Source organism: Galendromus occidentalis, unplaced genomic scaffold, assembly GCF_000255335.2.
Source record: "Galendromus occidentalis unplaced genomic scaffold, Mocc_1.1 scf7180000077485, whole genome shotgun sequence".
NCBI lineage: Eukaryota > Metazoa > Arthropoda > Arachnida > Mesostigmata > Phytoseiidae > Galendromus > Galendromus occidentalis.
Window position 1 is genome coordinate 17,453 of NW_003805473.1, and position 22,263 is coordinate 39,715.

General features: G+C 51.6%; 5 protein-coding genes across 5 annotated transcripts; 3 read left to right on the forward strand and 2 right to left on the reverse strand.

Moving 5' to 3' along the window:
* Positions 1-6,121: 6,121 nt before the first annotated feature.
* Positions 6,122-8,778, forward strand: LOC100908945 (RUN and FYVE domain-containing protein 1). Its single transcript, XM_003745797.2, has 8 exons — positions 6,122-6,348; positions 6,424-6,662; positions 6,756-6,934; positions 7,030-7,255; positions 7,568-7,633; positions 7,765-7,974; positions 8,059-8,203; positions 8,310-8,778. The coding sequence occupies exons 1-8, from the start codon at positions 6,177-6,179 to the stop codon at positions 8,573-8,575; spliced, it is 1,503 nt and encodes a 500-aa protein (XP_003745845.1). The 5' UTR covers positions 6,122-6,176; the 3' UTR covers positions 8,576-8,778.
* Positions 8,779-9,460: 682 nt separating this feature from the next.
* HDAC3 (histone deacetylase 3) lies at positions 9,461-11,428 on the reverse strand. The gene is made up of 4 exons (XM_003745713.1): positions 10,948-11,428; positions 10,431-10,766; positions 9,884-10,286; positions 9,461-9,752 (listed from the first exon to the last, which is right to left on the reverse strand). The coding sequence occupies exons 1-4, from the start codon at positions 11,297-11,299 to the stop codon at positions 9,605-9,607; spliced, it is 1,239 nt and encodes a 412-aa protein (XP_003745761.1). The 5' UTR covers positions 11,300-11,428; the 3' UTR covers positions 9,461-9,604.
* A 506-nt stretch (positions 11,429-11,934) lies between these two features.
* Positions 11,935-17,377, forward strand: fab1 (1-phosphatidylinositol 3-phosphate 5-kinase fab1). Its single transcript, XM_029112151.1, has 2 exons — positions 11,935-12,458; positions 12,583-17,377. The coding sequence occupies exons 1-2, from the start codon at positions 11,935-11,937 to the stop codon at positions 17,375-17,377; spliced, it is 5,319 nt and encodes a 1,772-aa protein (XP_028967984.1).
* A 460-nt stretch (positions 17,378-17,837) lies between these two features.
* Positions 17,838-18,827, reverse strand: ND-B18 (NADH dehydrogenase (ubiquinone) B18 subunit). Its single transcript, XM_003745715.1, has 3 exons — positions 18,572-18,827; positions 18,115-18,283; positions 17,838-17,993 (listed from the first exon to the last, which is right to left on the reverse strand). The coding sequence occupies exons 1-3, from the start codon at positions 18,720-18,722 to the stop codon at positions 17,900-17,902; spliced, it is 414 nt and encodes a 137-aa protein (XP_003745763.1). The 5' UTR covers positions 18,723-18,827; the 3' UTR covers positions 17,838-17,899.
* A 200-nt stretch (positions 18,828-19,027) lies between these two features.
* PH4alphaEFB (prolyl 4-hydroxylase subunit alpha-1) lies at positions 19,028-22,199 on the forward strand. The gene is made up of 4 exons (XM_003745712.2): positions 19,028-19,234; positions 19,661-20,388; positions 21,081-21,439; positions 21,532-22,199. The coding sequence occupies exons 2-4, from the start codon at positions 19,664-19,666 to the stop codon at positions 22,023-22,025; spliced, it is 1,578 nt and encodes a 525-aa protein (XP_003745760.1). The 5' UTR covers positions 19,028-19,234; positions 19,661-19,663; the 3' UTR covers positions 22,026-22,199.
* Positions 22,200-22,263: the final 64 nt, after the last annotated feature.

The following is a 22,263-nucleotide window of genomic DNA, read 5'->3' on the forward strand; positions in this document are numbered from 1 at the left end:
AACCATTCGCCGGGTCCTAGGACCGGAATTCGCTACGTGACGGAGAAGTGGAGCTTTACGATTCGAGTAGCGGAGCTTCTGTCGACGGATTCACCTCTGGATCCACCTTCCGGACTGAGGTTATGGAGATCGGACTTCTCGCACAGGAGAGTATTCCTACTCGACAGCAGAGGTCGGTCAAGGCGGAGAACACGCTCGGCGGAGAAACCTGACAAGACGCTGGCGTTCTCAGAAATCGTGATACGGAATAGGTACCTCTTGTTTCGCATTTTGACTCGAGAGCCTCATCGTTGAGCGATAATAATCTGGAGTCTATTGATCTCGGGTGATAAACTTCGGAGCGATCCCACCCGCTCGAGACTCTCCCGTTTTCCCCACGACTCATGGATATCTCATCACATTGAGTCGAACTCCGGGGATCGGCTTCGTTTTGGTAACGGAGAGCGGTGGAGGAACAGTGGACTGAACCAGGATGGAAACGAGCCGTTTTATCAAAGGAGCTAGACCATGCAATCGCTGAGGAGCAGGAGCGCGTCGAGAGTTCGGCTCTGCTCATCGCCATCGACTCGACGACGGGTGCCGCCTCGATATCCGCAATCCTCGTGCATCGACCATCCTGCGATCGCTTTCCTCATGCCTCGTTTGGAAGAAGATTCGCGCTCGCCCCACGTGTACGCGGTACTCGTGCGAAATCGTCGAGACTCGATCGACAAACATCCGATTTCAGAGCGAGGAATTCTCTACGAGCCGTTCGGATATTCCATCACGACAAGGATTCGTCTGATATCGCACGGAACTCCAAGCTAAAGCTGTGCGGCCAGTTGCTCTCGGCTGGAATGTGATTCTCGTCGATTCGGAGGTTCGGGATTCCCGATTGAGCCTCGTGGCGTTCCGGAATTCCATATTGGCAATGAGCAGTGCACGTTTACGAAAGGCGAATAGAGTTCACAATCATTTATAAGATCACCGGAAGCATGAAAGCTTCGCAAACTCAGGTCATCCCCCAGCTCGGGTACTCACCTTCGATGGTTTTCCACGGACTATGCTCGACGCTAACGAGAACTCCTACCACAGAGCAGCCAAGAGGCTTCCCGATTGGCAATCTCTCTTTCTCGTCCGAGCACTGTGATATCGCTTCAAGTAGCAGGCTCTTTCTTCCTACTTCAACACAACAACACAACAAGGAATGAGAACAAGATGGCGGCGCTCCCCCTCTCCCACGCGATTCAGCGGCGCGAAAGCGCTCTCACTTCGAGTTCTCTGCGCTACTCTCTCTCAAGTTTTGCTCTTTCTAAATATCCGAGCTCATGAGCTTTTCGTCAATGGAGATTCCGGTGATCCTGTGACGCTCATAGTTCAGAATCAGCTTCCGTATCGGTACTGATCCGCCCAGCAGCTGAACTAGGATATCGAATCGACGACTGGAGGATACCCATGTACGATGTGCGAGAACATCCAATCTAGAGAGAGCGTGTCTCGTGGGCGACGGGCCCTCTCGGACACTCGGCTCGCGGCGAGCTGGAGAATCATTCCGTTTTCGGTTTAGCGAGCTCGAAATCAATTGACGTGACTCCACGAACTATTCTAGGATAGCCGATGAAAAACACAGCTTCATGCGCATATTGCAAGAGCTGAAACTGCACCCACTCTCATCTCACGAGACGATGAGGATGCGGAGAAACCATCACGGCGAGTGGTATCTATCTTACTGGTTCTCCCATTCCGGAAAGATCGCCGCGCGGGAGAAATCTGGAAACCCACATGATAAAACATTCTTTCTCCTGCATATAATCCGAGCCTAATTTCGCGGCGATCGAGTTAATCTTGAAAATTGCCGAAACAAGCCACTGTGTGTATCAAGTGTGATTAGGCTCTTTGTGACAAACATTATCGAAAAAGTCAATGCCCGTAAGTTCGGAGGAGTATGTATTCCCAGACATCTCAATGCTCAGATCTGAGCTGCAAACGGAGATCGCCGCCAGAGATGGTTTACTCTTGCCCTCGGATGAGAAACCACGGTCGAATGTCGCTTCTCCTCTAATAACTCCGATTATCTATCGCCGAAAAGGTTCGGTGAGACTACTGGCGAATTATTCTCCCCGTCCCGAAAGACGTCGTGACAAAGGAAACCGCTGGCTACAATCGAGATTCGCCGATGGGAAATCCCTCGATTGAGATCAACGTAGCACAGAGTCCTCGACTTATGGAACGAGGAATACACCTCCGGTCAGTATCCCGCCGTCCTTTCACTCCATGCCGCGACCGGAGTATGGCAACGGAGAAGCTTCTTCGGCTCCTCAAGTAGCTCTTCCCATGAGCCGGATGAGTCTTCATACCTTGCGATAATAAGCGAGGGATGAAACGGAATCGAGCTCATGATTGCAGAGAAAAAGGGGGTTGGCGGACCCCCGAAGTGACCGATCTCTGAGAGCTACGTGATTTTAGACTCCCAGAGGTACTCCTCCTCTAGGACCGACCAAAAGAGAAATCCATCCGCCATCCGATTAGGATTGATAGATTCCACCCCGCCCCGAACTTCAATCGTGCCTGGCACGAATGCGGGCAAGCGTGCCTTGCATGCAAGAATATCTATTCGACAGGCGCGTCAGAGCATGTGGGCGCAAGAGATACTGGGGAGGCTGAATCCGCGGTCTCGAGCATGCTTATTGAGAGTGTCCCGGAACATCATCAATCCGACGACTTCAACACCTAATCCATTCGTGATTTGAATTCTTGAAAGAGCAGATGAGTATGGCGCTGGAGTAGGACGAGGATCTCGATTTCTCGACTCCGCATGATATTCCACGAGGAATACACTCGGAAGCTTCCAAATTGAGTGCGCTCTTGCTTTCCTCGGTGAAAGATTTCGCTCAAGATTTTTGCCCCCGCCAAGGAAAATCCAGCTCACGTCACTGTCTCACGATTAGAGTCATGATTATCAGGGAAGCTTGGCAGCGGCCTCGGCGGATCACACGAACAAGGGTCCGGAACTCAATCGGTGAGATTCGAGTCGCTTTGCCGATTGTTGTCCGGTGCGGAGGCATTGATAAGGATCAACCTTTTCCTCGGTGTGCCGATGTCCGGCTCGGACCTGAAATATGTGAGCCTGATTGTAGCATCGCGAACACCGGCTCGACGCTCGAAGAGGCGAATCAATTGGTGATTCACATCTTTCAGATCAGCGCAGAACCGCTTGGGATCGTGCGGCAAATGTCGCACCATCATACCGGGCGTCAAATCATTCACCTTGCTTAGTGGGGCTTTCCGGTCGAGGTTGGAACCTATGGCCCGGATCCGCACAAGCTTCGACCCCGAACGGATCGGTCCCTGGCTTGAAATTTCCTCAGGAAGACTGACCTGATTGATAATGAATGGTGCTTATGTAGCCGTAAACGCTGGTCTCGTGTGCCCTGAAGAGCCTGAGTCTTTGACGAGACTCCGGTCGGCAAGGAGGGATTAGCTACGATAGCCTCGCCTTCAGTCATCACAAATGGACCGATAGCTATGTACATTTATCAGCTTCCTATATCCCGGTATAAATAAAAGTCGTCTGTAGGAGGATCCGGTCAGCGACCTGATCGGATATGGACCGAAAACCAATTGAATACGCTCATTCAGAAGACATCCTGCTTTTTCAGGATTGTAAACCACGGTTTCCTGCTGATAGAATTAGTCAGGGGCCCTTATTTTGAATCTTGGTAATCGCGGTATTCTGCTATGGGAGCAACCCAAGAGATCGTGAAATCTCATTTCAACCCTTATGGTGGGTATGAGGAATTCGCGATGCTGCGCTCTCGGGGTTCAGCTTCACGGTGTCTCGCCATTGAGGTTTCTCGAGAGACCGCGGACCGCGATTCATTTTCTTCGGCGCACCAATTTTCTGCCGATAGAGAGTCAGGGGAACTCGCAAAAAGGGGTCTGGCGGACTCAGATGGTTGTAGGGCTCAGTTTTTGCGCGCTGCAGGCGCTGCGGTCATTCCGCGCCCGAGGAATTCAACTCTGGCCCCCCTCCCTTAGGACGCTGATGCCCGTCAGTCGTTCCGTAATCAACTAATCTATGATCACCAATTAAGGAGCTCGGGCACGATCAGGAGGAGAACTCGTATCATGGATATCTCCCCGAATTTCTAAGCTCAGCCGTTGAGGCGGTCGAGCGCTCAGCGCGCATCGTACTTGCGGCGGTACTTCGTGGGGGCGGCAGCGTCGCTGCTCGAACGCTGGATGAGCCGATTTCGATCCCGGCTGCCGGGAGATCAATAGGTTCGGCGATATACATTCGCTCTCCAAGGTCCATGCACGGGAGCACAACCTCGCTGGTGCCGACAAGGACCTTAAAGTCAGGCTGTGTGGTCCACCCAAGAATAACTAGACCATAAAAATAAGCGTCGAGGTCGACTCCGCGATCTAGGCGAAGAAAACTTGAATCCAGGTCCATCAGACTTTCACGGCGGAAAAAACGGAATCCACGATTTCAAGCTTCCCAAAATGAAAAGGCTGGCGCCGTGCACTGTTCTTGAGAGCGGCTAGTGGACAAAGCGCTAAAAGATCGTCGATTGAGCGCGTGCGCGTCTCAGGGATTCGCGATCCTGCAGACGAGACGAACACCCCCTTCCGCCACCTTGCTCCGCGGTCAAGTGACGAAGAGCAGCGTGAAAGACTGCGCCGCTCTCGGGCTCATTCCGCCGATTTCGACTCTCCAGTAAGACTTTGTTCGCGACGCGACTCCAGCGGGTCCCGGTCTGCGAGAGCCTTCATATTTCTGATTGTGAAACAGGCCCCGAGAACTCCTCCAGTCAGGAAACTTGGAGAAAATCGCTCATGCCCAGCCAGGGGTGTACGCAGGATATTTTTGGGGGGAGGGGCTGAAACCTTTCCTACGCGGGCGCCGTCTTATGATAGACATACTGATCGAGGACGCAATTTATATATCGAGGATGAGTAGTTTAATATGATGAGAGTCAATGGCGAGTATTCCTCGTGCCTCGTGCTCTCACTCATTACTCAATGATTCGATGGTCTCGAGGATGGTACCGGGGCTCCGAATGATAAAGCGGTCGCCCTATAGACGCATCGTCGATCTCCGATTACGGAGCTCATCCCCAAAGGTGTGAGCATTCGTTCCATGGAAGGATTTCATCTGTAATTCAAACATTTCGGCCCTCCTTCTCTCCCTCCCTCGGATGCCGGAGCCATCGGTATATCAAGTCGCCTTCGATGGTCTCCTGGGGGGTTTCTCGTGAGACCTGTCAAGGAAGTTCTTCTTACGGTTCTGATCTCCCCCCTCCTCTTCCTATTCCCGTCACCTCATTCCCTCCATATTTTCCCCAGGCTCGCCTTATCCCATATGTCTGCGTTCAAGAGTATTTTCACGATTAGCTGCTCTGGTCATGGTGGTTCCGCCTCTGGGAGAGCTTTTCGAGCCGAAGCTTCACAATTGAGGGATAAGCTCGACAGCGCTTCGTATTCGCCTCAGACGCGGACGAAATTGAGACGAAGGAAAGCCCAGATGACGGACCAGCTCCTTTCGAGCCCGAGTCAGAGTCCGATTCCCTGTCGGTTCGGACGGACCAGATGGTGAACCATTAAGAGTCTTCATATTCATTCTTTCCGGAAGCGGCCATTCGGTCTGACGTCGATGGATGAGTATTCAATTTGGCGCTCACCATCAAATGTCTCCATCGAGATCTGTCGTCGGACTCGATGGTTCTTTGTTGACGTGCTGCTAGCTAGCTGTTGCTAGTTGCGGCCGCTTAAGAGGAGGATATAGACTAAACGTTCGCTGCGTTCGATCCTGGTTCGGATTCATATCCGCCGTCGACAAAAGTGGTGAACATCAAAATGGTTTCGGAAAAAGACAGTGCCGTTCGATGACAGCACAGTTCTGACTGGGAGCCGAATCCGTGATGACCGACATCCAGTGTTCGGATAAACCGCACGGATGCCAAATCCTTTGACTGAGTCTTTCTTCCTTAATACGGCGAGAGCGGGGCGGTGTCAAGCTCCAGACTCCAGACGATACAGCTACTATCAGCGTCAGGACTGAAGGGGGGCCCTGCATCTTAAATGTCGAGTCTGAGGTCGTGACCGGAGTCCGCTGTCATCGCTCTGATCCGGGACGGGTGTACGGACCCGTGATTGGCTCAAAGGATCACGCGGTCGTCTCCGGAGTTTCCATCATGAACAACACACTCGTCGAACGACGAAATCTCATCAGTCTAGTGAAACTTTGCGTCCGAGATTTGCTCGACTCGGCTCTACAGAGTGATAGGCGCGAAATCAGTGGAGATTGCGTCCACCTCCAAAACTTCCTCAATCTGATTGAGACGGTTCTTCGGCACCAAATCAGAGGTAGATTCCCCCGTGGTCGAGCCTAGGTTGGATGACCGTGGGAAAAACTTCAATGGATTCTCCCTGACCTTGCAGCTTCGGGTAAACGTTCGATGATACCTGGGCTCCTGCCGTCTTCCGATGCCTCTGAGAAATCCCTGTGGAATCTCTTGGAGTCTATCCCTGGCGCAGAGAAAACGGCTGAGAACGCTCGACACATACCAACGATACAGAGCTACAGAGGGAAATGCAGAGCTTGGATTCGCTTGGCTCTGATGCAAAAACAGCTCGCCGATTACGTTTCGAAAATGATCGACATGGACCTCTTGTCACAGGTGATGCTTCGAGCCATGGAACATATCCTAATTTATTGTTCTGAAAGCAATGAATACCCATCCTCTCGAATGATCGATGCTATCACGTTCCAGTTATATCACGAGTCGGCTCTGCTGAGAAACGATGAGTTCGCTCTGCTCTGCGGACTTCTAGTCGGTGTCAATGTCGTTGATTTCAACTTTTGCCTGAAGGACGAAAATCTAGATTCAATCGATACCACCGTGAACTTCGAACCTTACCTCCGAAGGGATGTTTACTCTATGTTCGACGAGTAAGTTCCGAAACCTGCTGCTCCCGACTCCGATCAACGGGATAAATCTAGCCGAATTCGTGATGTCGCTCGCTAAACGACTTCTCCTACCGCAGGAGGACTGAATCGAAAAACTCCTCTCCCGACGAGTTTCAGAAAGTTCTGGATCAGAAGAACTATACAGAAGAGCTCAATAAACAGTTGACGACGAATGTCGAGAACCTCCGCAAGGAGAACGATGAACTGAAGGCGAAATGTCACTCAATCGACACCGCAGACGACCTAGCACAACAATTGCATGACGTGAAAAAAATCAACCTGAAGCTGTTCGAAAAATTACAGGTTTGTCGTCGTTACGGGCTGCCTCGAAGCCTTGAGGCAAGCTCGGATAATCGCATTGGTGGTTCCGAATCAATGCATCGTTATGTGACCTAGGGTCCTGCAGTTCTTGAACGACGAAACTCAATGCCGTCGACTTCCGCGCGCTAATGACTGACTGACTCCACGTCGTCTGCGCTTGCTCATCATCATGTCTATCCGTAACCCGTATTTCCTCTCGGTGTCAGCAATCCTCCGCGGTCTTTGTTCCCCGAATTCGGCTCGGGAACCTCATCACTCATCACTCATCGCAATATGATGCTTTTCCATTCACAGGCTGCCAGTCTCGAGAAAGACAACCTTCAACAAAAGTTGACTTCCGTAGAGAAAGAACGGGACGACGTGAGTATCATGAATGCATCATTTCTGATTCGGTCGAGATGAACTGGATCGGAAATACTGGCATGAACATTCTAAAATATTTCCCCAAACTCTTCGAGAAAAAATTCGGAAGGCTTTCTCAATTCCTCAAGGCTGCGGTGCGCTCGAATGAGCTGGAATCACAATTGCTCCTGATCGAGATGGAGCATCGGCAGTCACGAGACGCTCAAGAAGATCTCAGCGATTGTAAACAGCAAGTAATGACACTCGAGAGTGATTTGAAGATCGAACGCGAATGGAGGAAACAATTGCAAGGGACCAATCGCCAACAAGGAGACAGGATTGAGCAGCTCGCTGAGGAGGTGCGGTATTGCCAGCCTTATTAGGTTTCGGGCTCGAACCCGTGTCGAACATGAATATGAATCGTCTTCCCGCTCAATCTGCAGGTGGCGCTCTTGAAGTCTCAAGTCAAACAATATGAATCGTATCGAAGGAAGTGCGATGATTTGGACAAGACTCTCGAAGAGATGGGCGCCAAGCTTTGCGACGTCCAAATCCAAAAAGAAGAGCTCAAGGAAAAGGCCAACAACAGTAAGCTTTTTCTAATACTATTCGCTCCCGGCTCAGAATAATATCGGGCTTCGCTCCGCTTTCCTATCTGCGACAATGAGGCCTTAAGAGTGGTCTCCCTCGTCAGGCATCAGTACCTGGCAAGACGATAAAGAGGCTGAAGTCTGCACGGCTTGCGAGAAAACGTTCAGCGTTTCCCGTCGGAGACACCATTGCCGGAAATGCGGCCAAATATTCTGCGGTCAGTGCAGTGAAGGAAGCATGCCACTGATCCGAGGCGGGAAACCAGTGCGAGTTTGTGATGCGTGCCAACAGGAACTCCTGCAAATGTACTCTGTCAACAGCGCAGCCGTCCAACCGCGGAAGAATAGTCTCAAGTCAACCTCGAAATAGACGCCACGTGCTGTCGTTAGCCTTTCCCAGAAATGGTGTCCCATGACGAGGCGATTTTCTGGACGCTCTCGAGAAATTTATGTATCTCGGGAAGCTCCCGCATCTGTTTTAGAAATGGTCCCGAGGGGGCGATCGTATCATGTTGACGCTTGGTGCTTAGCTGTTCATCTTCCACGGTGAACCTTGTATAAATGCTTGAGAATTTTTCGTGCGACAGCGAGTCTTTCCTCTCGATTTTGAGCGAAAAACCTGGGAAGCTGCGTTTGCGTAATCGGGATGAGCTTGGACGTTCCTGGAGGTGGGCTCGGGAGACATGACTGCTCTGAATCCCGATCGAGTCCATGCGGAATTTCTCTGTCCAAAGCGCGCCGGTCATTCTTTCGATAGAACCGGGTGGCTTGGGCGGCGCTCATAGACGTCATATGATCAAAACGACTCCATGATCAGCTACGAGCTAGTGAATTTCGTCATTTATTCTTCTCTCGGTCTAATCGCGGGTCTCTTTCACTTGGGGAGAATCCCCATCATGTTCTAAGGGTAACGGTCTGGAGATCTCCTGACTCATATCATGCCCCACGGAGCGATAGCGGGTGAATCTACAACATTTTCTCATATATGTACAGATATAAAATCGATTTCAGGACCAGAAAAATCCACAAAAATATACAGAGACCGCAGGACAAAGGCACACAAAGAGAAATGTCTGCTGAAACTAGAAATTCATTGACAGAGGTGGTCGTCTTGGTCTTGCTTCGAATCCCAGCCAAGTTCCTACCAGATGGTCCAACTTAGAAACCGGACGTGGATCTCTGGCGTCGGAGGAATTCCGAGGAGGACGTCGAGACACATCGGAAACATAGACCGTGATCGTATCGCGATATGAGTACCAACGAGTGGTAACATAAGTACTCGGAGACTTCCGATGCTTTTCACACCACACGGCCCGCGATCAGAAACGATTCTTTCTCGGTGTCCGCTGCCCGATGATGAAGGCATCCGTATTTCGCAGAATCCAGATTCGCAGTGTGCTCAATCGTAAAACTCCGCTGGATGCTCTTTACTGTTTTCAATGAGGGGGTCTTCGTCAACGTCTGCTAGGTCCACGATATCAGGCGGCACATCCTGCATTTGGACGGACGGTGCGTGTTCCAAACATCGAAGGTTTTCGGTGGTGTATCTGAAAATGTAGAATACCGTGTTCTTAGACGTGGAAACTGCACGGAAGATTCCTAGAAGTATCTCTCGGGGAGCTGTTCCTAAATAGGGAAAAAACATTTCCACGCCATTAATGGCTCCTGAGAGACTCACTTGAGGATTGCTTCGAGATACTGCTTCGAATTCGCGTTCTCCTGTCGTGTGATCACATCGGGGAACAAGGAGAAATCCGGCGCGAAGAATTCCAAATATTCATTGTAAGGTATTTCAGGCGAGACCTGCTCATTGACCAAAATCGCGGTTTCGTTGGTCCAGGCTCGAGCGACGTTGCGGAGGGTGTATCCCCCACCGCCCAACACGAGCAGCGGAATGTTGAGATCTCTGACGAATTTCACACAGTCTCCGTGTCCTTTGATCGACAGATTGAAGCATCCGAGTCGGTCTCCAGCGAGTGAATCAGCTCCGCATTGTAAAACGACGGCTCCGGGCCGATAATGGTCGATCACAGAAGAGATAACTGTCTTGAAAACTTGGAAGTAGGACGCATCGTCGATACCTGCAAAATGGGAAAAAAACGTTCGGAAACCCGCCGAAGTTGAAAATTCCAGCGTCTGGGTATATTCTGTATTCCGGAGCCATCTTCCACGAAGGACGACGGACAAAGTGAGAGACGATGTGGCATTCCAGAGTTGCGACCTACCCTCTTTCAGAGGCACGTTTAGAGCGTAATATTTCCCGGATTCCGCGCCGACTTCGTACATATCTCCCGTCCCAGGGAAGAAGTAAGCGCCATATTTGTGCAACGAGACTGTCATCACTCGGTCTGTCAGATAAAACGCTTCTTGTACCCCATCGCCATGATGAACATCGATGTCGATGTATAGAACGCGAGCGTAGGTTTTAAGCAGCTCCAAGATAGCAACCACGATGTCGTTTATGTAACAGAAGCCTGATGCCTCGAACTTCTTGGCGTGGTGAAGTCCACCGGACCAGTTTATGGCTATATCGCAGGTTCTGTTGTTCAATCGCCACGCTCCTGGAGAAAAAATTCTACGTGAGAACCAGTCGTTCCACAATACAGAGGAGAAGTTCGGATTCGCCGTCGATAGTATTCTCGATATGTTCCGCCTTGGTAGCCGGGGAGAGGATGGCGCCGAATGCTTGATTTTTTTGACGGATCCGAAATCGTACCCAAAGTCTAAAGTTTGATAGCTTACCGTCTATCGAAGCACCGGTGTATAAAGAACAAAAGTCGTAGAGTCCCGAAAAGACTGGACAATCATCACCAACGTTGAATAGCGTTTCTTTCTTATCGAAAGATTCCATGTTCTGCGGCGTTATCCGCTGCAGGAAATTCACATATTCCTCGCTATGGAACTTGCACATGTCATGAGGGTTCGCTCGGTACGGGCGGTAGATCCGCATTTTTCTGTGGAGTCCATAATTCAACACCAGACTGTGAGTCACTGCAATTCGTTGTGGTTTCATCGGATGACCGGGTCCGTAGTGGAAGTTGCCGACGTCCGGATCCCATAGATAGACAACATCTCGCTTCGAGGACGAACTCATGGCGCGCCGCTCTGAGCTCGGCGGCTCGCTGTTGGGTGCACGGAAATCCGGAACGAGACACAGATCTCTATTGCGTCCTCGACAGGAATCTGTTTGCTCCTGGTATCTTCTCCCCTGCACGCTGAAGTTTTTTTCAGGAATTGTTTTTGTTATTGCGCTCCCCCAAACAAGACGACGACGCTGCTGCTGCTTCTCGATTATGTCCATCGAATACTGCGGCTGAACCGCACTCTCCTCTCAAACCGATCCCATCCGACTACCGACTACACAGCGATGATCTAGACACGGAAACGGGTAAAGGTAGAATCTCGAGATCATTCAGCCCCTCTCCGACACGACGACGTTTTACAGTGGGACAGCATAGGAAACGTTTATTCCGTTGCCGACGCCGACGGGCTCACGGTGGCGGGGACTTGTGTGTGTGGGTGTCATCCGGCTGTAGCAGACGGATAATGACTATTTTAACACCGCTCTGTTGTGTGTTGTTATTATCATTTTTTTTTGTATGGCAGGCTCTCTTGTTGAATCAGCTGGCTGACTGTCACGGGTTGGATTCGAATACCGAGTATGATGAGACGTGAAGTTCCTTAAATTATCGGTGGCGGACGCTGTCTTCCGCGACGCGACTGATCAGAATGACGAGCCAAAGCGACCTGGAGCATTACGAATGGCGTGCGAAAGGCCGGAAGTTGGACTGTGTGAACTCTCTGAGCGAATTCGCTCCACTCCCAGCCGCAGCCAGCGAAGTCGAGCCCCCGAAAACCTCAACCCTCAACATGGCTAGTCAGTTGCTTTACAAAGCGGCCAGCACAATCGTCGGGGAAACGTCGCCGCAGAAAGATGATCAAGATTCGATTGCGGAGGCGAAGCATACGATACTGCAGAGGATTACTTCAATCCTCGATCAGGGTGGAAAAGTTTCGTCTTCCGACTTGAGTGACTCAGCTTTCAAGCAATTCTGGATGCCCGACAGCAACTGTAAAGAGTGCTACGAGTGCGGGGCGAAGTTCACGACGTTCAAGCGACGACATCATTGTCGGATATGCGGCAGGATATTTTGTGCCAACTGCTGCAATCTGGATATGATCAAGAAACACAAGGACGACATCGATCTCCGTGTGTGCCAATACTGTGCCGCTGACATTCTCAACTACCTCCGGTAAGCTCGGCTTCGAGCCAGCCGGTGGCCCGATCTCTACGTGTGCTCACGCTCCCAGGGCTCCTCGAGAACCCTGCCACGGAGTTTTGTCGAGTTCCTCGCTCACGAATGCCGTTTCTTACAGATCGAAGAACACCGGGAGAGCGACCGAGACTGCGACCGTGGACCCGAGCCGACGGGATTCGGTGTCTTTCCGGGAGGAGGCTCTCTGGCCCCACGACCCCAGCTACGTCGTTGTTGTGGAACACGACATCGCTGAGGAAACGGATGTGAAAGAGAGCCTCGATGTCAATAGAGTGTGGAAGAGAACTCTCGATGTCTTTCCTTTCCAAAACCATCGATTCCAAGAGCTCAGCTACCCGAATACGGCGACCGGGACCAGTCTCGTGACGTGGATTCAGGCAGAGTTCAGGACCGACCGTCGGGCAGCGACCGCCATCGGTCAACGATTGATCGATGCGGGTCTTCTGGAGACGGTCGGTCAGCCGAGCGTCACTCAATTCGTCGATGCGACCATACTCTATCGACCTGTCGGCTTGAGCGCCGGTCCAACGACTGAGAAAGAAGGCGACAACGCAGACCCGCTATGGGTGTCTGAAATCGCGCAGGACTCCCGGAGCTCGTCCGAGGAACAACTGTCCAAGGATTGGATCGATGCGTCTCGCCCCGACAGGATCGCTCCAAAAGTTTCCACCAACCACGTGGAACTGGACGTGCAGCGTAATTCCGCGGCCGTTTCGCGCGCCCAATTGCAAGGAGAAGTTGAGCAAGTTAACAGCTACGGTGCGTGGGACCTTGCCGATGGAGAGAGAGTGGTCGGCGTCGACGGTGCGGTCGATGAAGTGTTCTTAGCCTCAACAGAGCAGAACAGCCAGCCGGACGAAAAGAGAATTCCCGAAGCAGAGCTCAACGAGATCAGAATGTGCTTGGATTCCCAGTACGGCCACATGGAGAAAGAGATGCTCAACCAGCAGCTCGCCTCGAACGGTCTGAACTCGAGTTGGGCCGAGGTCATCATCCCGATAGTCAACCGTGTGGCGTCCACCGTTGTGCCCCCGCCGAACAACAACGACATCCGAAGCTTCGTTCACGTGAAGAAAGTCCCCGGAGGGACCAAGAAAGACACCTCTATCGTCTGGGGTACGACCTTCAGCAAGAACCTCGTTCACAAGGACATGCGGAGCTCGATCGAAAATCCAAAAGTGCTCATCCTGCAGGGCGCGATTACCTATCAGAGGAACGAATCGAAAATCGACACCCTCGAACCGATTGTGATGCAGGAACAGGACTATGTGAAGTACGCAATCGCGAAAGTCAAAGCCTATCAGCCGGATGTTCTCGTCGTAGAGAAGAGCGTGTCTTGGCTGGTCCGAGAACGAATCCGGGACTTCAACGTGTCACTCATCACCAACTCGAAAAAGTCCGTCATGGAACGGATAGCGCACTTGACGGGTTCCTCTCTGGTCCCTGGACTCGACGCTCTCGGATCTCCCACTCTCGGAACCTGCGAGCGCTTCTCGGTGGAAATGTTCGATATCAGCTCTACGCAAACGAAATCGATCGCGACCTTCTCGGGCTGTCCTGTGAGCCTCGGTTGTTCGGTTCTGCTGAGGGGCGGCAACCTTTCCGAGCTATCGAAACTGAAAAAAGTTCTAAAATTCATGATTTTCATGAGCTATAATTGGAAACTCGAGAGAGCCTTCCTCCTGAATGAGGTCGCCGTCCCTCCCATCAGTGGCAACATGGTTGACGAAGACGACGTCTCCCAACAGGATGATTACGTCGAAAGTCAATCCAACACGCCCCCGGCACCGATGTCGCAGAGCTCGGTCGTGGAAACCAGAGAGCTCGAGCCCGAAGCGGTCGAGGACAACTCCGACCCGTTGAGAAGCACCGACCCGGAGACGTTCCCGATCATAAGCTCCCCGGTCGTCGTTGAGGAGCCTCAGAATGGAGAACGTTATTATACGCACGCACAATTTAGGAATATTTTAAAAAACACGCTTCTGTCCGTGTCGCCGTTCGTCAAAGTCAACCCCCCGTACATGGAGACTCCTGCCGGGGCGGCGTGCGAACTGCGACAGTACCTCCCGGAAGAGTTGTACACTTCGGAGAAATTACGCGTTCCCATGACGACACATGTTCCACTCACGAAACTAGAACCCACACCGCCGAATATTCACGATATCGAAGCATGGAGCAAACGATCCGATATCGAAATACTCGAACCGCACCCGTTTCTGTCGCTGCCGGCGACTCCGCTTGGCAAAGGCCGACTCCGAGACAACAAGCGATTCCGCGCGCTCCTGGCCGATTATCGAGCGAGAGGCGGTCGGATCAAGAAGAGCTGCGCAAAATGCATTGGCGATGATGAGGATCATAAAAATCTCAAGAACCAAGAAACCAAGCAAATTGGCACGACCGTCTCTAAGCAGCAGGTTCCCGTGGAGCAGGATTGCTTCTCGCCGTACAATCACCAACAGATGGTTGTTTTGTTTTTCATCTATTCGAGTCTATCGAAAAACGCGCCGGGATTCTGCATGGACCCCGGCTTCATCAAGATGGATTTCTACGCAAATTACGATATCACTCTCGGACGCTACCTCGAACGATACTGTTTACAGCCGGGCTACAGCTGTCAATGCGGTCTGGAAATGCTCCAACACGACCGCAAGTTTGTCCACGACGAGGGCAGCATCGTTCTGAACACGTGCAAGATGGATAAGATATTTCTACCTCAAAACGACATATTCATGTGGACCTTCTGCCGGAAATGCCGCTACATGTCGAAAGTGGAGTCCATGTCGAAGGAGGCCTACAACATGTCTTTCGCCAAGTACCTGGAATTACGATTCCACGGCGCCGCGTACACATGTCGCGGGTCTCAAGCGACGCCGTGCGGCCATTCGATCCACCACAACCACGTTCAATACTTCTCGACAGGGCACCTAGTGGCTTGTTTCAAGTACGTCCCGATTTCCATCCGGGAGATAGTGCTCCCTCCGACAATGATCCGTATAAAAAAACAGGAGCTGAGCATATCGAAGGTCAGCGACGAGATCCGAGGCCTGTCGGAGAAATCTAGCGAGTTCTATCAGACCGTACTCCAGGTGCTCATGGGCATCAAGGATCAGGTGATCGCTACGAAACACGAAGTCTGGCTCACGCAAATGCTCGAAATCCACAAGGAACAGAGGGCCAAGAGCAAGGAGTACATTGAAAAGCTCAACGTACAACTCACAATGCCTGTCAGCGAAGACAGCGCGGAGGAGAATTGCTGGCCGATCTACAATAGTCTCGTAAGGCTCAAAAACCACATCGCAGATGGGGTTTTGACCTGGAACAACTTGTTGACGAACTTCGAAAACGCGCGCAAGAAAGAAGAGAAGATCACCAGGAGCGAGAGCGTCTCCAAAGCCCCTGTGGAAACGGGGGTCGCGGGTCCGCTGGACAACGATAACGTCGATCAGAACGAGGTCATATGCGATCCGATGAAGCTTCTCGAAAACCAAGAGCTGCGCAGTAAGAGTGCCAGCGCGGCGTCAAGTCTGACGAAAGACTCGATCTCGACCGATGATTCGCGGTCACAATCGACCGCCGAAGAAAAACTCGCGCCCATGATCAGCGAAGAGCTCACCGTCAGCGTCGACGCCAAGCAGGAGAAGCGAGGGACCGTGAAAACAATTTTCCAGCAATTCCTCAACACCAGCGCCACCGCATTGATCTCTAGTCCGTTCCCGGCCACGGAACATTACAATTTGAATTTGGGCATGGAGCCGCCCATAGCGGTTTACGACACCGAGCCCTCGTCGATCATTGCGGCATCGTTGGCCTCGAGCGAGTACCAGAGCGGCTCACTCAGGGTTCGAGCCCAGCTGAGCAGCATCATGGCCCATCTGCAAGAGAGCTCCCCGAACAAAACGATCGACGTCCTCGAGCTGAACAACTTCACGTTGCCGTACAGCACTTCGAAACCCGAACAAGCTCAGCTGCACATCGACATCCAGTTCCAAGACGCTTCTTCGAGGTATTTCTGTCGAATCTACTACGCTGAACAATTCCGTAAAGTTCGGAGTCTGCTGTTTCCGGCGGGTGAAGAAAGATTTCTCTACTCGCTGGCCAGATGTATCCCGTGGGAGGCTCAGGGGGGTAAGAGTGGGTCGATTTTCTGCAAGACGCTCGACGATCGTTTCATCCTCAAGGAGATGAGTCGTTCCGAAATGGAGTGTTTCCGTCAGGATTTCGGCATCAAGTACTTCGAGTACATTTCTCGCGCATCCAAGAGGAAACATCCAACGGTCCTCGGCAAAATCGTCGGAGTCTATCGAATCGGCTATACGAACTCCGTGACCAACAACCAGTGCAAAATGGACCTGCTCGTGATGGAGAACCTGTTCTACGAGCGGAACATCAACCTCAAGTTCGACCTGAAGGGCTCGGAGCAGAATCGTCTAGTTGACGACATAGAGAGGGACGACGTCGTCCTCCTGGACGAGAATTTCATGAAACAAATGTGCGAGAACCCCATGTACATCAGGCAGCATTCGAAGAAAGTACTCCTGAACGCCATCAACAACGACTCAAGTTTTCTGGCAGAGTGCAAAGTGATGGATTACTCGCTGCTGGTAGGAATCGACACCGAAAAGAACGAGTTTGTCGTGGGCATCATAGATTACGTCCGCCAGTTCACGTGGGACAAGAAAGCTGAGATGGTTTTCAAATCCGCTCTCTCCGGCAAGAGTCCCACGGTCATTTGGCCTTCAATGTACAAAACGCGTTTCCAATCAGCCATGTCGAAATATTTTCTAGCTGTACCAGATCGGTGGACTCCTTTGGGCAAGGACTCTATGTTGGAGATTGGTTTCTTCTGTGAAGGGAGCCATTCCCATTCTTGTAACTGTCCTAAAAGTTTTTTCTGAAGTCTCTGCTTTATAATGGTTACATTGACTGAGTACAGCTCCGATCGATTGTCACGGAAAAATACACCTCATTCCACTGTACGGGCCTATGGGGGCCGGACTGTATATCGGCCGCATTGGGATAAAGAAGAGGCTCAGATTCTTCTGTCAGACTCTGGGCAGTGGACTCCACCGACAGACTATCTTCTCAGTGAGCCAACGCCCAGGATACTCGCGAATTCCTTACACTCTACCTACCACTGAAGCACTGAAAGCCGACGAACAACGGCCTCATGATTTGCAATACCAACGGCGAGCTATGTAGATATAAATTTGTACGTACAATATCGCAAACTGGATTGTTCGGAACGTCGGGACAATAAATTTGTTAAGTTTTCCAAGCTGCTTGGGATCCTTCTTCGGACCGGGCTCGGGAGGAGCTAGCGAGGAGCTTCGCCGATCGCATTGAAGAGCGTCCAGGAACAATTTACACTCCATTTTATTGGTCGAAGCCTCTCTCTCGCACTATAACATATTCCCTATCTAAGCGGCCACGCCGGCCGCCGCTGCCGCCCTGGCGGCGTCCCGTTCTTGCAGTCTGATCTCTCGTTCTACTTCCTTCAGTCTGATTATGTAGCTGGAATGGAGAACTTCGTTAGGCCGTTGAGGCTGCGAGAATTGTTGGCTTCGGCACAAAACAACTTGATATCGACAACACCGTTCTCCACCGGCCAAGCTCGTTCAGGGGTGAAACTCACTCATCATAGACACACTGCTCCCACTCGTGCTTTTCGGGGGCACATAACGCAACGAAGGGATATTTAGTATATCTGCAAGTCTTGAAATCGATCAACTTGTGAGCGCAGTAGTCACGTCTCCTCGGTTCGATTTTGGCGCTGATCATTTCCTCTTCGGTGGCGACTGCAACTACAAATCGAAGACGAGACTCTCAGAATTCTGTCATCAACGCTTTTGCGAGAAGACGGTTCGCCACGAAGCAAACGATAAATGTTGATGTAGGATATGCGGGAACGAATGTGCTCGATATCATATGTATGAATGCGATAAGTCAAAAGGAATTGACTCCGATGTACGTGGCGCGACCATCATAACTCCGAAAACGCCAAGATGTGGCTAACAACCGCTTCCAAATGAATTCTGTCACAGACAGCTGAATCTGATATATCCAACAATCCTGTCCGATCGATCTCTCACCTCTCGGTTTCCGTCCTCTCGGAAAGCCTTCCATTGGATCGCGGGTTATCTTCATCGGTCTCGGGTACGTTTTCGCATCCGGATCGTACGGAACATCTTGAAGACCCCAGTAACCGTCCACTGTTTTGAGATTCCCCATAAGGTTACCCATGACGGTGCAGAAGAAGAAGAAGGGGAAAACGAGAAACCCTCAGTGCTAGAGTCAACTTCGGATACGACGACCTTCTTCGTTTATCTGCGGTCCCCTCTTGATGACGTTCGATGGACCTCGATGGAAACCAGATGATGTTTAGATGATGCGTCGACGAGACCGTCATGCGACTTCCTACGGGACGAGGAGTAAGCGGAGGAGGAGCGTCCATGGGCTCTCTACCGAAAGGAAGAGAGTTTTCGATCAGCATCGACGGAGAACGGATTCGCCGGCGAGTTGCGATTCGTCCGAGCTCTATCGCAGGAGGGACATTGATCTACGGCGCCGACGGTTCATTCATCTCGCGAGCCACTCGCGCCGCGCGACTCATCCCGTTAAGGAAAATGTGGACAGGCCTCCCAGAGAGAGGAGCGTGGACTCGGAGGAATCGTACATGAGTACGTCCAAACTGTCGCCTACAGACGCTGCTGCCTGAGGAGAGGCTGGGAAATACCTTGAACGGGTCTCTAGGCGTAAGTTCCTCCCTCTCTCTTTCGTTGCTCTTATCGTACGCGCAAACTTCCATGTCGAGATCAGCAAGCCTCGGATATAGGATATCGGAAACATTCGATGAAGAACAGTCACGACTAGGTACTTCCAGACGACGACAGTGTCAGGGGGCCTCTTCGCTGAGGGAGCGATGCACTGTACGTGCGTCGGATCCCGCGTATTTTATATTTGATGCGGAATTATCAATTTGTTCTCGCTCCGGGCACGTTATCGCCTCTCGCGTTTTCTTCTCATTTCGCTGAGCATCTGGAAGAGATTCTTTTTCGCCCCTTCCCTAGAGGCACCGGCATGCGATAGCGGATCCTTCCACATTGTCATTCTTTATTACGCGTGTCGGTGAAGCGTTGTCGCAACGGGATTCGCGAACTCAGCAGTTCCTCGTGTTCCAGAACATGCGCTGGTCGATCCTCGCAGCCGTGTGCACGGTGTGTGCCGCAGAGTTCTTCACGGCAACCGTGAACCTGGAAAAGCTTCTCGTCACCGAACGCGAAACAGTCTCGGCCCTCGAGCAGTACATCCAAGCCGAGAATGCGAGACTGGAACGAGTCAAGCATCTGAAGAACGATCTGGAGGGTCTCTGGAAAATGGCCGAGCGAGACTCGGGCTTCGTCATGAACCCGGTCAACGCGTTTCTACTCGTCAAGAAACTATCGGCAGATTTCAACGTCGTCAAATCGATGATTTTCCACCCGAAGTCCTCTGATGTCATTCGGAACCTCACCGATGAGGTACGCTTCCCGGACGACGAGGACCTCGACGGTGCGGCCGTGGCTCTCCTCAGGCTCCAGGACGTCTACGCGCTGGACACGAGTCAAATGGCCAACGGAGTTATTGCACCGGGTGCTAATGAATCACCGCGGCTGCTCGCCGACGACTGCTTCGAGCTCGGCCGTCAATCGTACGTGAAGGAGGACTTCTATCACACCGTGCTCTGGATGCAGGAAGCCCTGGAGAGGCTCAACACCACGCAGTACAATCCTGCCGAGGTAGAGGTTGACATTTTGGAGTATTTGGCGTTCGCGACCTTCAGGCTCGGTAATCTCCGGCACGCTCTCAAACTCACTGATGATCTCCTGTCGAAACGGCCGGATCACCCCAGGGCCAGCGGCAACAAAAGGTTAGAATTTTAAGAGTCGAGCTAGTCGAGATTTCCGTCATCGGAATTCATTATCTGGACCCCGTAAGCTAGTGCCGTTCCTGGCTATGGACGGTGCCGCATCGTCTTCACTAAACTACGTGGCATAGTGAGCGGCGAGATCCATGGACGCGTGAGAAAACAATTGAATAGATACCGAGGGGCGGACCGGTTCCCTCGCCTCAATGAGCTCCCTGGTGAACTCTTCCGCGCGATTGGCCGCTTACCATTCCGTACAGTTTCCTGAGCATATGATGCGGGATTTCGCTGATTTCTTCACGAGGAGCACCTCGAGGCGTCGATGCTCCGCCCCCGGCCGTGGTGCTCGAAAATTCGCTTGGCATCATCTACCCAAATTCCATTCTCATGAATGGAATTGAATTTTTTTCCTATTTTACCATCGTTCGAATTGCATCAATAACTTAAATATTAATTGAACTGTTTACCGATTTTTTAATTTTACCATTGTAGCAATGGTATTAGAGTCTCAATAAGAGAGGTCAAGCGAATCGCTCCGGGCACGTGCTCCTAATCTTTATCGTTTCGAAGCTCGATTAACGATTCGCTGATGTACTGATCGCTTCTCGCCAAGGACTGAGTGAGCGCGCGACGTGTATGACACTTCGTAGGAGGCGTAGGGTTTCTTTTGTGCTGACTCCCCGCATTCTTTCTAGATATTATCTGAGCGAGCTTGGAAAGAACCAATCCGGGGAAGGTCGGGGCGATACGAAGGAGGCACCGGTCGAAACGCATATCAAACGTCAGGACTCGCTCTCTGATGAGCGGATTATGTACGAGCGCCTCTGTCGAGGAGAACCTGTGGAGAAGCCCTTCCTCAGGAAGAATCTTCACTGCACGTACTTCCACAACAATCATCCGTACATGATTCTTCAGCCAAGCAAACTCGAAGTCATCCACGAGAGGCCCTACCTCGCCCTGTTCCACGATATCATGAGCGATGACGAGATCCAGACAGTCATCGAGTTGAGCGCTCCGAGACTGAAGCGAGCCACCGTGCAGAATGCCAAATCCGGTAGGTTGCCTCCGATCTCATAGAATGACAACGTTGCCTCCTTGCTCAATTCATCGAGGGGGGAATCGAGCTCGAACCGTATCTCTTTTCAGGAGAGCTCGAGGTCGCCAATTATCGCATCAGCAAAAGCGCCTGGCTGAAAAACCACGACCATGAAGTTGTCGAGCGGCTCTCGTTCCGCTTCGAGTATCTGACCGGATTGACTCATCTCACTGCCGAAGAGCTGCAAGTGGTCAACTACGGAATCGGAGGACACTACGAAGCTCATTTCGACTTCGCGAGGAGAGACGAGAAAGACGCTTTCAAACAACTCGGGACCGGCAACCGGATCGCCACCTGGATCAATTACATGTCGGACGTGAAAGCTGGGGGAGCCACAGTGTTCCCAAGGCTTGGCTTGACTGTATGGCCGGAGAAAGGAAGCGCCGCCTTCTGGTGGAATCTTCATAGGAGCGGCGAAGGAGATATTCTTACTAGACATGCGGCATGCCCGGTCCTGGCAGGCTCAAAATGGGTTTCCAATAAATGGTTCCACGAAAGAGGACAGGAATTCCGGAGGAAGTGCGGCCTAAAACAAACCGACTGAAGTTCGGAGAGGTACGTGTCTACCACTCAAAACTCGTTTCTCACTCTCAGTGCCAAGTGAACTGGCGCTAATGCAGTCATTAAGACGGATACAATTGTAAATGACATTTGTATATAGGGATCTGACCCAGATTTGTACTATGTCCTGTCAATGAATAAATGCACCAGTTTCGATACACCGAGCCAATCCAGCGCTTCCAATCATGATTCGAAACGGGTCGATGCCGTTGACTCCCGGA